At 40.0% G+C, this 15611-nt stretch overlaps 1 protein-coding gene across 1 annotated transcript in view; it reads left to right on the plus strand.

Moving 5' to 3' along the window:
- The window catches only part of LOC105983958 (aldehyde oxidase 3-like), an 89655-nt gene that overhangs the window by 43958 nt on the left and 30086 nt on the right, over nt 1-15611 (plus strand). The window contains exons 22-28 of the mRNA XM_013014025.1: nt 1227-1360; nt 3571-3658; nt 4025-4111; nt 6083-6274; nt 6770-6997; nt 12685-12780; nt 13493-13621. Coding sequence (XP_012869479.1) covers nt 1227-1360; nt 3571-3658; nt 4025-4111; nt 6083-6274; nt 6770-6997; nt 12685-12780; nt 13493-13621 — 954 coding nt within the window. The remainder of the gene's footprint in view (nt 1-1226; nt 1361-3570; nt 3659-4024; nt 4112-6082; nt 6275-6769; nt 6998-12684; nt 12781-13492; nt 13622-15611) is intronic.

Raw genomic sequence — 15611 nt, forward strand, 5'->3', positions numbered from 1 at the left:
AAAAAGCAAATGATAAAGCTATAACAAATGCCAATAATTTCAATTCAATACAAGGCTTAGTCTTCATTTGCTCTAAATAAAGAACAAGATATGGATGTCCATTCTCCCAGTCTTATTCAATGTAACGCTAGAATTCCTAGCAGAACAACAAAAAATATAAATATATATAAAAGGGATCCAAATATGGAAAAAGAAGTCAAATGATCCCAAGTTACAGAAGATATGATGCAAAATATCTAAAGAGATTTCACCCTGAAATGTCTAGAGCTGACAAACGCTTTTGACAAAGGAACAGGACATGAAATCATGACACCAAACCCAGTAACTTTTCTGCATAACAGCAATGTGCAGATGGGGATGAAAATTAGAAGAGCAAATCTGTTCACAATGGCCTCAAAAATTAAAATACCAAGAAATAACCCTAGCCACTGAGTTGGGTGCCCAGACATTTGGTACATAGATGTTAAGAATTGTTGTGTCTTCTTGATTTATTAATATAAAATTACCTTCCTTGTCTACTCTGACTGTTTTTTATTTGAAGTCTACTTTGTGGGATATGAGGATAGCTATTCCTGCCCAGAGGGGCAGGAAATCATTTCCTGACATCTAAATTAAATATGGATGTCTGAGTTAAATATAGATCCTCTGCTGAGCAGCAACATATACCATGTAAAGAATGAGAGTTGCCTTTTTTTAAACTTTCTACCACTCTGCCTCACTTGTACCTGCTGCAGCCTAGGTTATTACCAACACACTCCCAGCCCAGTTCCTCCATTTCAGACCCTCCCTTGACTCACAGTAAGCCAAGATTTATCTTCATGTTCCATGGACTGCTAAATAACTGAAGACCTTTTCCATTATTTCTTTCTGGATGGCACATAGTTTTTTCTGTCCATTCTGCTAGTATTAATGCCAACATCTAAGAGTAGGGAATCTAGGGCAGCCCTTTGCAGGACTGTTGGAGTGGCTGAGGCAGAGAAGAATAAAGAGCTAAGTGTGGTCATTTTGGAATATCATCTATCATGAGTTTGTTTTCAAAAGCAATATCAGTTTATTCCTTCAATTGAGCCATTAAAGGCATCTATAGCTTTTCAATAGATAAATATATTTTATACAGGACAATAGGAGTATGAGAGGACATTGTTTTATCAGTGAATGAACCTCTTACTTATCATGTCTTTTCTGTGTAACCTTTTGGGGAACCTGGAACCAATCCCGGACTCAAGGACATGGTGGCTTGTACCTTGGGCATTCAAAAGAACAGGATCAACTGCCATGTGAAAAGGGTTGGTGGGGCCTTCGGAGGAAAAGCAAGCAAGTCTGGACTTCTGGCAGCAGTGGCAGCTGTGGCAGCACACAAGTGAGTGGATCTGTGAGCCACAGTTACTTAGCAGTTCGTTCCTCGTAAATCCAAGGCACTTCTAAAAGCCACAAGAGGAGAAAGGCCAAGAGTCTGCTGAGTCAGGCCTAATTACCAAGCCCCATGGGGAGGGCACAGAGTGGGGCACTTTTGCCTTTGTGATTTCCAGCTGAGTTGGCAGTGTGGGTCTCATCTAATGTACTTCCTGTATCTTTAGCTGAAAATCCTCCCTGTCTCTCACCAGTAAAGGAAGTAATAAATGAAACTGACAACGTGATTTATCAACTGTATTCATTAAGATATGAATGAAAGTCCATAGAGATGGAGTCAGGCCAAAAGAAAAACCACACACACACATAAAAAGAAGAATAAGATTTTATTCACAGATGGCTTATTATTTCTGAAAGGAAGACACACCTGGTTGCACATTAAAATTTTAATATGTTTATAAGGACTCTCAAGAAACTGCTGACAGTTGTGTTTCCTGAAGAACTGGCTGGGGATGAGAGCAGAAGAAATACTTTGCACTGAGCATCCTTTTTGAAATCTGTGAATTGTGCATGCATTACCTATTCAAAAAATAAAATATTTATAGCCATTACTGAAGCACACAGCTAGTAAAGAATACTAATACAATACTGGATAGATCAGATCATAAATTCTTCTTCTTTAAAGCAAACTAGACATCATGTTTTCATATATCTAAGCATCTAGGAGAGTACCCCAGGATTATGAACTGTTACACATGCGCACACATACACACACACACACATACACACACTCACATTTTAGAAACACACATAATAACAAAGACACAAGACATATTATGAATTTTAGTAATCCCAACCATAGTTCATCTAGTGCTTATGATAAGAGTGTAATATATTAGATATCCTTCAGGGAAACACTGAAAAAAGGAAAAGTTGGGTCACTACACTACACTGAGGGATGTTAGCAATCATGACCTAAGCATAGCAATCATGACCTAAGTGGTGTTTTCTTTGGAGATTTTTGTTTTTCTCCTAGGTGTAAAAGTGAGATAACCAGAGGAGATTCTGGAATTCCAACAGCTGCTGTCATTTGAATATGATGAAATTCAAGCTCAGACAGGGGGATTCTTTTTGAAAGAAGAAAGCTAGATCTCAGAAATGTGATAGAAGAAATAAATGGGAGGATTTAACATGAATTGGTATTTTCATGACAAATGTAAGAAATGAAGACTTTAAACTTTCAGATTAAGAAATCATTGCTGCCCCTAATACAAATGAAGTAGCCATAAAAGATACTAATAAAAAGATACTAATAAAAGAAACCCAAACATCAAACTTCAGAGGTTTTTTTAAATTCCAAAATTGGATTGAAGGGAAAATCCACTCAGATTTTCCCCTTGTGAATGGGGAAAACCACACTTAAAAAGTAAACTCTTAGGGCTGGGAAGGTGGCTCAGTGGTAGAGAGCTTGCCTTGCATGCATGAGGCCCTGGGTTCGATTCCCCAGCACCACATAAGCAAAAAGAAAAAAGCTGGAAGTGGTGCTGTAGCTCAAGTGGTAGAGCACTAACCTTGAGCTGAAGAGCTGAGAGACAGCGCCCAGGCCCAGAGTTCAGGCCCCACGACTGGACCCAAAAATAAATAAATAAACCCTTAGCCCGAGGGCTCACACCCGTAATCCTCAGTACTCAGGAGCTCAGGAGGCTGATATCAGAGGATTATGGTTCACTTCCAGCTGGGGCAGGAAAGTCTGCGAAATGGTTATCTCCAATTGATGACCAAAAAGCCCAAAGTGGAGCTATGACTCAAGTGTTAGAACACTAGCCTCAAGCTGAAAAAGGTCAGGTCAATAATAGCTCCCAGGGTCTGAGTTCAAGCAAAGATAAAAATAAAATATTAATTAATTAATTAAAAACAAAACTCTTAAAATAAGACTGTGAGTTAGCCTCACCCTCCTTCCCCCCACAAATACTCCACCATGACTACTAAGAACAATAGGAAAGGAATTTCTTAAATAGGTAGATTCTTGAACAGATAGCTTCCTGGCTGCCTCATTGGTTGTGAAAAATAAAGAAACCCACATCTTCCTTCTCTTTTCAGAGTACCTGTTCTCTGATTCTTTGTTGTCTGGTAGATGGGAGCCAATGTTTTGTAGAACATTCCATAATCCTGAATTCAAATCTCAAATCACTTAAAATTGTAATTTCAATTTCTCTCTAGAACTGGCTGCCCAGTTCGCTTTGTGCTGGAACGTGGGGATGACATGTTGATCACTGGTGGTCGCCACCCACTGCTGGGGAAATACAAGGTGAGTGGAGAGGAAAATCCAATAGCTATGGAATCAAACACTGGCAGGTGCAGCCTAGTAACTTTTGCTTTACCAAGCTTCCCCGTGGCTAATATACATGAAGCTTTGAGAATCATAGGGTTAGGTGACAGTGTTGTCCCCATGGTTACACACGAGGATAGAAAGGCCTAGAAAGGTTGATTGCAAAGGCAGCCCAGTGCAAATGGTAGAATTCCCAGGGTCAGCTTAGGAAGGCTCACTCTCCAGTCACACTTGCTGGTCTTTGTGAGAACTACAATCCAGCACTTGTGCCAATTCACTGCTCAGGATGCTCAGGAGGTGCACTCCCACCTCACAGGTAGTATAAATGTTGTTCTCTGATCATAGATTGGCTTTATGAACAATGGGAAAATCAAGGCTGCCGACATTGACTATCACATTAATGGAGGATGCACACCAGATGATTCTGAACTGGTATGTAACTTTCATAATACCTGGGATTCTGGTTTTGTTGTGATGAGGTGGATAAATTTTCATGTGAGCCCACACCTGTTTGGCACAGAATATAAACTATAAGTAATTTTGATGACTCAAATGCTTCTGGATCTCCACCTCTGTCTGTCTGTGAGGGAGCTTTGGCCCCTGTGTAACTCTAAGACCTTCTGATAAGAAGACCATCCAATGCTCACTTCAGTGAATTCCATAGATTGCCCCTACCCCAAGAAAACTTCCATGCACACAGTTAGGTTCTTCATTCCTCCTCCCTTCCTAACATCACCATTCCCCTGGGAAAGGCGGATGGGGTGTGTCAGGGAAGAACACACTTGGCTTCTGGAAGAAGGGCAGGGCATCGGGCCTGTCTCAGGCAAATCTCTTCTGGGAAATCTTTTCCCTAGCTTCACAAATCCCTTTTTGAACAGGGAGCTTTAAGTATATTGAGTCTGTCTTCATTGATGATGTTACTTTGTAAAAGTTGGCTAAGATTGATGTGTCTTAATTCTCCTTATGGAAATTTAAAAAGAAAGAGACAACTTTACCTAGGCCCAGCTACCACTACAATGCCTCCCGTTCCAAAAATCCCAGGGCCATTTCACTCACAGTCTAATCCTTTAACAATAGACAAGAGGACATCCTCATCCTATTTGGTTTTTACCCCCCTATTCTCAATCAATGTTTCTATCTGTTCTAGAAGCTTCCAATCTTGTATCTTTTTTTTCCTATCTGCTCAATGCCTTTGCTTCCTAATGAGCCCTCGGATAAAATTCATAGTCTGCTCCTCTTGAGAACATTTATGAAATTCCTATGCCTTGTAAAGCTACTTGTTTCTACTCTTAAAACAAACGGATTCTGGCTCAACATAAAATATTGTTATTGTGCTTGGAAGAGGAAGCTCCCGCAGACCAAGCAAACAGTTGTTGGCCTCACCTCCACAAAAACCTAGGAATGATGACCTATCTGGAAAGCTGTTCTTTCCTATCTGTTTATAGAAAGATTCAGTAACTCAGGATGCCACCATCTACGACCATGCTGAAATATTGGTGTGCCCTTTCTTACCCAAGGTGGACTGGTTCAACTGTAGATTCCAAGATTAGCAGATGGTCAAATTCCTTACTTAAAATGTCATGGTTTTTGCACTTAACCTATTCATAGCTTCTCTATACTTTAAGTCATTTCTAGATTCTTTTTCAAACCTAAAGTAATATAAATATTATGTAAATAGGTGTAATACTATATTGTATAGGAAGCAATGAGCAATAAATGAAAGAAATGTCTACATGTGCTGAGCACAGATACAATTTTTTTTTTTTTTACTGTTTTTGGTCTGAGGTTGGTTGAATCTTCAGATACAGAAATCTAGCATTTTATCAGATCATTATCAGAAACCTTGGGCTTTGCTGAGATTTCATGTTTTAAGTATTTAGGGAGGGAGATGGAAAAGATTTCAGGAAATATTAAAGAAGTTGAAGGCTTCAGACTAAAGGGAAAATGCAGTAATATCATTGTACGTACTACTCATGACATCTTAAGGGTATCAGAAAAAAAATTTTAAGCTAACATTAAGCAGTTTCCATTTCTACCATGTGCAAAACATAAAGTACAAAAATGTTTTTGTTTTCCTTTTTGTGTTGGAGATTGAGCCAAAGGTCTGACATATGCTAAGTGCACTGAACTATACCTCAGTCCTCAGAAATGTCTTTTATTTATGCATATAATTATGGATACATGAATGGTTAAGTAGAATGCATGTAATTTAAAGTTAAGTAGATGGTCACTCAAGTAGATAGTCAAGAAACTCTGAGATTCTTCACAATGATGAGGCTAAGAATTAAATTGAGAAGTAACATCCCTGTAGGGCTGACATTTCTCTCATCTGGATGAACAATTTGATCCATGTCTCCTTATTTCATTACGTGAATGTACTTGTTACCTTGGAACACTTTTCAGGTAATAGAATATGCCTTGCTCAAAATGGAAAATGCTTATAAGATCCCAAACCTGCGAGTGAGAGGCAGAGCTTGCAAGACCAATTTACCATCCAATACAGCCTTCCGAGGGTTTGGTTTTCCACAAGGAGCATTTGTAACAGAGACCTGGATGACAGCAGTAGCATCTAAATGCCACTTGCCACCAGAGACGGTAACATGAACTGATGATCAAAAACAGTCTTTAAATACATAGGAGCACATTCATTGTCTCTTCTCTTCTTTTCTCTTCTTTCTCCTCTCTTCCCTTCTTTTTCTTTTCCTTCCCTTCCCTTTTCTTCCTTCCTTCCTTTGTTGTTCTGGAACTGAATTCTGGGCCTTGGGCTCTCAGAGTACTTGCTCACAGCTGCTTCTCTACCACATGAGCCGCACCTCCAGTCTGGCATTTTTACTGGTTAATGGGACATAGAGTGTCAAGGACTTTTCTCCCTGGGACTGGCTTCAGATGAAGATTCTCTGATCTCAGCCTTCTGAGTAGCTAGGATTTAGGTGTAAGCCACTGGCTCCTGGCTGACACTGTCTCTCTTTTAAAGTAGTTGTACAAGACGTTCTCAATTCCAAAAGTAATATTGTGCCTTAATTGCTTATTTTCACACTGACTCCACTCCCTGCAGCTTCTGTTGTGAAGTTTTTGTTTTTAATCTACCAGGTTAGAGAGTTAAATATGTACAAAACAATTGATAAGACAATTCACAAGCAAGAGTTTGATCCAAAGAATCTGATAAAATGCTGGCACAAATGTATGGAAAATTCTTCATACTCAAGCAGAAGGAAAGCTGTAGAGGAATTTAACCAACAGAGTTTTTGGAAGAAGAGAGGAATTTCCATTATCCCCATGAAATTCTCAGTTGGATTTCCAAAGACATTTTATTATCAGGTAATTTTTAGAAATGTTTCTAAGTCTGAAAAAATTCAAGAGCTTATAGTGAAACCTCTTCTGGTACTAACCTTTAGAGAATGCCTTGAGAACTCTAGACATTGTGGTACTGATACTGGATGAAGGTTTTTTCCCTCAGCTTCTCAGTTTCTGTGCGAGATCACAGGTCTTTCAGATATACATATGGAAATCATTGCAAGGGCTCTCATGAAAAGGAGAGTGTCATAAAGTAAAAGTTTTACTAAGAATTTATTTTAGTATGGCAGGATAAAGTAGGGAGAAATATCTCCTGTTTCCCATGAAGGAGATGGAAGTTAAAGTCTCAAAACTGAGGTTTCTATCTGTATGATCTTGGCAGATACACAATTATGTTGCTTAACAACTCCTAATTCTTAGACAATCATTTCTGGCAAGGTCAGGGTGACATTTGGGAAGCTCTTCATTTGGCTTAAACTCTGAAGGACAGTTTGATTAGCAGGTAGAGTTTCTGTAACAGATGTACATTTTCACATGTGCTGGTTTGCCGGAACAGCATATTACATTACAAGTAGCCTTGAACAAAAGTTCTGAGCATAGTAGGACAGAAAGCTCATTGTAAAATCATTGTCTGCAAGGCAAATACCACAGATCTAATTTATAGATCATTTGAAGATTTCTTTAAATCACAATCTCATTTAACATTTATTATGCTTTTATGTAACCCTTGAACATTAATCCTGGAAACAACTTCTTATGCTCAATGCCTACCCTTGATTCTTAATTCTTATGATGACACTATGCTGAAATTATTGATTTCTCTGTAGGGAGTCCTTGCAAGAGAGCCCCTTGTCATGGTCATTCATTTACTGCCCAGCCTAGCACAAGTCACAGAAATGTGCAAAGAAAGAAGGATGAATTGATGGATAGATGGGAGGATGGATGGGTGAATAATAGATGGGTGAATACACTGTTACATGATTAAGAAGTGGAAGAATTCCTGTGAATGTTGGGTCTTTCTTTGCTTTCTTAAAATTGCTCTGCAAGTTCTAGGAAAAAACAGGGTCTATATAGTTTTCCAACACAAAGGAATCACTGATTATTATATACAGAAACCTCAACAGGTCTGCCAATGGTTCCTTATTGGTGTCTGTCAATTTTCCAAATATTTCACCTGTGGACTACAGAAATAGCCAGAAGCTACTAAGAGTTTCAAAATCAGTACCACCAAGTTTAGGCAAAGACAGGTCCCCTAAAAGTATTGTAATGAGTAGTTCTAGGCCAGAGATCCAATTCTGGGATTCCACAGGCCAGGTCTGGCCATAATACACCAAATAAAGAGATTAGTAGTAGTTAAGAGCAGAGAAGGACATTCCTTGTGTGGCTAGGCACCTTGCAGGAAGAGGCACAGTTTAGATAAGGTTGGGGTAAAGGGTGAGAGGCATATGTAATTCTTAAACAGTTCCAGCAAAAGTAGAGTTTGGCTAATCATTATCAAAGTGTCCCAAAGGGAGCAATGCAGATAAGAAAGTCATTGTTGCTGGGGTGAAATTTCAACTGTTGTCACAAGATGTTATCAATTAGGCCTGTCCTTCCTGGATTCCATAGTGAATGTAGGAGAGAGACTCAGAGCAAAGAAGACAGCTGTAAAATAGATGCAGGAATAGCAAGCTTTTATCCTGCTTTTAGTTAGTTACCCCCTGGACATTTGCAGGCTCAGATGAGGGTCAGTACTTTTCTGGAAAAATAAAAAAGGTCCTAAGTACTTGTTACTTAAAGTCCTAAGTACCTGTTAGTGGGATTTTAATAAATACCATTTTACAAGAATTGAGTTTTGTAGGATTACATTTGAAGTAAAACAGGTGCACATATGTATATATTGCTACACTGAACCTTCCTGGGCTCCTTGTCTAGAAGCCAAGACTACTATTGCTTGTAGCAACCACTTCCCATGAGCTCTGGGAAAGAGTACATTAAGCGGCCAGCCAGGGAGGCCATGCGTCACCTTCAGCAATTTTATTGCTCTATTTGCACTTTGCCAACAGGTGATTTGGAAACATTTCTTTTTTTTAATTTTTATTTTTATTTTTTGTGAACATACTGTACAGAGGGGTTACAATTACATGGGCAAGATAATGAGTACATTTCTTATCAAGCATTGCAGCCACCTCCTTTGTTTACCCTTCACATCCCTTCCCAGACTCCCCCCTCCCCACCCAACAACCCTCCCCTCCCCCCCCCCCCCATGTTTTCGACATGACAACTTGTACTTCTCATTGTTGCGGAAACATTTCTTTGTAAATAAATTTTTTCAGGTGATTGATGACACCAAAAAGTTGCTATCAGAAAGCTCAGAGAAAATCACCTTTTTAAAATTCAAATGTATATTAAGTTTGATATATGTATATATCCTATCTATATAGTAAATACACATATATGTGTATACACAATGTCCAATTGCTTATCTGATATGTCCTGTCTCCCAGAACATTCCTAATAACCTCTCTCCTGACCCTCATCTCTAACCTCTAGCAACCTGTCCACAATTTTACTTCTCTGTTCTTTCTAACATCTAAGCTGAGGTCATAAATGTTAACAGCCGGGTAAAGGGTATTTTAATGAGGGATTTCTAGAGGTAATGCCTAAATCTCTATGTTACCTAGTTCAGGAAACTGTGACACTACAGACAACCCCATGAGATAAGGAGACTCCAAGCATCATTTACTCCTAACCACACAGGTGGTTGTGTATACACCTCCTTTCAGAGAATATTGCTAAAAAGTATTTATACAGGTAGCTATTGTTTTCTCAGTGAAAATAACGTTATTGTACCAAGGGCTGGTGGAGCAAGCTTATGCTAATTAATCAGGAGGCTGAGATCCAGAAAATCACAGTTGAAAGACAGCCTGGGCAGAAAAGTCTTGCGAACTCCATCTCTGAGGCCACCAGTTATAAGCCAGACTGGGGTGCAAGGGGTAAGGGTGTACAGCATGTAGCTCAAGAGGTAGAGTACCCTCCAAGCACCATAATTATGCATGAAGCTCTGAATTTAAACCCAGTAGAAGCAATGAAAGAAAAGGAAGGAAGGAAGGAAGGAAGGAAGGAAGGAAGGAAGGGAGGGAGGGAGGGAAATAGGCCTTGCTTTGGAATTATCTCTAGTATATACTTATTATCGTACTTATTACTGTCATAAAATTGTCCACACTGTCAAAATTCTACAAATTCAAACAATACTCATAAAAAGCCCAATGTCATTCTTCTCAGAGATGAGAAATCAATCCCAAAATACATATGGAAGCACAAAAGGCCCCAAATAGCCAAAGCAATTCTGTGCAAAAAAAAAGCAAGGAATAATCACAATTACAGTTTTCAAACTATACTACAGAGCCATAGTAACAAAAGCAGCTGTTACCAACAAAAAAAGCAGCCCTGAAGACCAATGGAACAGAACCGAAAACCAAGAAATGAACCCACATACCCACAGCCATCCGATATTTTTTACTATGTAGCTAAAAATAAATGTTGGGAAAAAAGATAACCTCTTCAACAAATGTTGCTGGGAAAACTATATTTATATGCAGAAGACTGAAACTGGATCCCTGACTCTCATCTTGTACTAATATCGATTCAAAGTGATTCAAAGACCTCATGTAAGATTTTAAACCTTAAAACTACTATAGGAAAGATTAAACACTGGAATTATTGGCATAGGAAAGAAACTTCCTGAACAGAATTCCAAAGGCACAGCAAATAAGAGAGAGAATTGATAAATAGAATTGTATCAAGCTAAAAAGCTTCTGCATAGCAAAAGATGTAATCATAAAACTAAAAAGGGAGCCGGGAAGGTGGCTCCGTGGTAGACTTGCTTGCCTTGTATGCATGAGGCCCTGGGTTCCATTCCTCAGCACCACATAAGCAGAAAAGGCCAGAAGAGGTACTGTGGCTGAAGTGGTAGAACACTAGCCTTTAGCTGAAGAGCTGAGGGACAGCGCCCAGGCCCAGAGTTCAGGCTCCGAGATAGAAAATAAAAAACAAAAACAAAAACATAACAACAAAGTAGCTTTTAGAATGGGCAAGAGCTTTGCCAGCTATACATTTAACAAGGGCCAAACAACCAGAATATACAACAAACTCAAACCCTAAGTCTTAAAAATTCTATGACCCAGCTAATAACAAGTACAAAAGGCCAATAAATACATAAAGAAATGTTCAACATACCTAGCCATACAGGAAGAACAGTCACTCCTTAAGTTGTACCTTTCTGAGTGTTTGAGTTCTTAACTAGACACATGCACATGTTTATTATCCCTCCTATGAAACCTCTGAGACCAAATGTAAAAGACCATGCACTGTAGACTATTTATTATAATCATAGGCAGTGTCCAGCGATATACCAACAGAACAGTCATATGTCTTCTGTGAAGTACATGATTGTTCAAACTAAGTAAAATTTTGTACGGTTTTCTTTCTGTATTTTGGAGACAAAAGTCTTGCTGTGTGTCACAAGCTAGTCTCAACTCTAGATCCTCCTACCTCAACCTCCTGAACACTAGGATTGTAGATAACCATCACTATACCTGAATCACTATATCAGTAGTGATTTTGTGTGTGTGTGTGTGTGTGTGTGTGTGTGTAAGAGAGAGAGAGAGAGAGAGAGATAACGCATATGCATTCCTGTCCTGGAGCTTGAACTCAGGGTCTGGGCACTGTTCCTGAACATTTTTGCCCACAGCTTGTGCTCTACAACATGAATCACAGCTCTGCTTCCAGCTTTTTGGTAGTTAAGTGGAGATAAGAATTTCATAGACTTTCCTACCTGGGCTGGCTTCTAACACAATCCTCAGATTCAGCCTCCTAAGTAGCTAGGATTAGAGGTGTGAGCCACTGGTGCCTACCTGACAGATTTTTTAAAATTATGTACCTCACCTCCTTGGGTGAAATAAGATTACGTTTCCCTACCAAACATACTTTTTAAAATAATTTTTGAGTTGAGAATTGTAGGTAAAAGTCTGTGGACTCACATTTATCAGTTTTCCTTATAGCCACATAGTATGTCCACAATAAGGCTGTGGAGAGGTGAGATTTTGTTTTCTATTCTTTGTATTATTCTTGTATTTTATCCTAGTTCTCTGCATGTCATTTTACTCCCCAGATGTAAAAAAATGAAGCAAAGAAAAATTATTCAATGAGATAGGATGTCCATCTCCAAGTGACCAGTGATGGCCAAGAAAGCCCATAACCCAACAAAACATGGAGCACTCTAGGTTGTCCTGGATCTTTGTATTATGGGTCCGTTTGTTAATGCCTCACAGAGTAGTCAGCTCTACTTGTTGAACTGAACTTTACACTTTGAATAGACTCACAGATGGGGTGGAGGCCCAGCAGGCATGCAAAGTGTAGCTAGTTAAGGCTGTTGAAGATGGTAGAGGGCCATGTGACAGGGCACGGTTACATTTCTTCACAGTTCTCATAGAACAGGGTCTTCACTCTATATAGGCAGCACACACATTTTGATGAAACCATTGATCCTATAAGAGTGAAATTGTGGCTTTCAGGAGCTTTAGCGACTTCATTTGTGACTGCTTAACTATTAAACGTTCAAATACAGGGCTGAAGATGTGTAAAGTCATGGGTTCTACCTCCAACATCACACACACAAAAAAAATCAAGTCCAGATGGCAGGGTTAAGTGATTTCTGGTTTTATTTTCAGGCTGCTGCTCTGGTTCACGTCTACACAGATGGGTCTGTATTAGTTGCTCATGGTGGAGTCGAACTGGGACAAGGTATTAACACCAAAATGATACAGGTGAGAGAGATTGTTTCCATTTTACAGTCAGCCAAAATTAGGCTGTAGAAAATATTGACCAGATTCTAGGCTTTGTGAGGCAATGATCAGATGCCCACACTGTTGCCTATTTGGGATTATGTGGAAATGAGCCGGCTGGGACTCAAGAAGAAGGCTTTTCCTCCCTTCTTTAGTAAGAGAGGTTTCACCAAAAGTTAGCTTCCCAGGAGATCAGTGAGCAGCTCCTTTCTTTTGAATGCAACAGCTAGAATTTCTCCTGGGCTCTGAAGCTCAGTTGCTGGCAGCCAGTGTTCTCCGATAATTCCTGTACCTAATCAACACAGTGAATTCACACTTCCCGGTGCTGTTTCCTTCTCCAATACTGCACCTGTAATAAATCTGGGTCCTTCCTCCAGGCCATGGACCCAAGCCATCCATCCAGCAGGCCTCTCTGTGGGTGATTATGCTTTGTTTTTGATGGCTCTCCTCTCTCAGGAAAAACCTCCTTCAACCCTGCCATGTGACATCAAAGAATATTTTCCTAACCCCTAACACTTGAGAGGCCTTAGAGTTGAGAGAAAGATTTTTAAATTCTTTACAAATTTGACTTGACTATGTCTATCCAAACTATAGATGGTGAAATCTCCTTATCACTTTATAAAACAGAACAAACTTAGCAGGCTTAAATTATTACTCTGAACCAGTACATCCATGTGTCTACTTTCCTGGGCAGGTGGCCAGCCGTGAGTTACAGCTCCCAATGTCTTACATACACCTTGGCGAGATGAACACCATGACTGTGCCCAACACAATTGCCACGGCAGCATCCACTGGGGCAGATGTCAATGGAAAGGCTGTGCAGGTATTGATTCACAGCTCCTAGCCTTCTGTGTGTCCCCAGACCTTTTTTCCCATGGAGCCCTGGAGAAAGACTCCTGCTGCTTTTTCATGGGTTTTGGAAAGAACATGGTAAAACACCATCTCTTAGTATTTTTCTGTGGCACCCAACAGAGTGGGCACCGGAGTGTTATTTTAACAGCATAAATTCTATTTTTCCTTAATTTACTTTAAGAACTCCTAAGACTAATTTCACAAAGATAGGCAACGTTACCTATTTTCTCGAAGCCTCATCTGAAGTGTGGAGTGTATGAGCCAGTCTTTCTTCCTTCCCTGGCTGGTAGGAGCCCTCATAGAAGGCAGGGCTTAGGGAGAATCCTCAGATGAGATTGCTGTATCTTGAGCTCTGTGTGAGACCAATGAGGCATCTCTTTGCAGTCTTTGAATGTAATTGGTTCCACTTCTGCAAACTTGCCATTTTACTATCCATGAGTAAGACAATGTGATAAGTCTCTATAGAAAAGACCTCCTGACATGACAGCAAAGACCATCACAGATGCCTTCTTACCAAGACAGAGAACAGAAGTCGTGTGTGTGTGTGTGTGTGTGTGTGTGTGTGTGTGTGTGTGTGTCCTACTACTGAGGCTTTAACTCATGGCTTCAGTGCTGTCCCTTAGTTTTATCACTCAAGGCTGGACCTCTACCACATGAGCCACAGCTCCACTTCTGGCTTTTTGTTGGCTAATTGGAGATAAGAGTTACATTGACTTTTTTTTATTGTAAAAATGTTGTACAGAGGGGTTACAGTTACATGAGTAGGGTAATGAGTACATTTCATAGCGAGCATTGTTACCTCCTCCTCTATTTTCCCCCTACCATCACTTCCCTCCCTACCTCCCCACCTCCCCCCCCACCCCCCCAAACACATTGTAACTGCCCAGGCTGACTTCAAACTGTGATCCTCAGCTCTTAGCCTCCAGAGTAGCTACCATTACAGGCATGAGCCACTAGCACCTGGTGAGGGCAGAAGTTTTCATGAGCCAAAGGACTACTATCTGGAAGAGGGCAAGTTCAGTGCCCACTTTGAAAGCCAACAGATTTCCTTGGTTTGATCAGCTGAGCTTGATACTAATGGCAAGAGTAACTTAAAGGCTCTGTAGCCATTTGGGCTCCAGACTCTTCTTCCACACAACTTTAATGAATACTTCCAGAATGAAGTAATAGAGAAAAGCGAGAGCTGTGGCTACTTATTTGATACGTAAAACAACCTTTCCAGGCAGGTTTTATTTTTAGTGACAATGTCAAACCAAGACACTTTGGAAAGCAATAATAACAACAACAATAATAATAATAATAATAAAAGAGTCATTGCTGTTAACACAAAGATAGCAAATTTTCATGGGATTGGCCTGAGAAAATTAGAGGATGTGCTCACCTAGTGCTAGTATCTTCAAGTAACAAATGAAATTTCCAAGGTGTGAGGAGTACAAGTCACAAGTTGACCCACAGTAACAATGAGATGTACAAGACACTATGTTGAAAACGAACTTCACTTCGCCGGTGGGGGTGGGGAGGGATGTAGCTGTGGAGGTGTGGAGGGAAGGGACGGCAGGGGGAAAACAGAGGAGGCAACAATGCTCCATAGGAAATGTACTCATGACCTTGCTCATGTAACTGTAACCCCTCTGTACAGCATTTTTACAATAAAAAAATGTACAAAAAGAAAAAAGAAAAAAATTGTGAGAAGAAGCAGAGTTATTTGACCCAGGGATCTCCAATTCGAAACTCCACACTTCTCTACACCAGGCTGCCTTTTGCTGTGCCTGAGCTTGGAACATCTCTTACATTCTCTGCCATGGGCAGTGGTGGTTGTAGTTTTGTTTAATCTTTGGCAAAAACATTTTACATGAAACTCTGACATAAAAAAAAACAAATAAAAATGGAGTTGTTTTGTCTAATTGGCAAGTAGAGTTTGCACTCTTTGTGGGTTCCCTTGGTTTCTTTTCTCAGGGGCT

Source organism: Dipodomys ordii, unplaced genomic scaffold, assembly GCF_000151885.1.
Source record: "Dipodomys ordii isolate 6190 unplaced genomic scaffold, Dord_2.0 Scaffold1, whole genome shotgun sequence".
Taxonomy (NCBI): Eukaryota; Metazoa; Chordata; class Mammalia; order Rodentia; family Heteromyidae; genus Dipodomys; species Dipodomys ordii.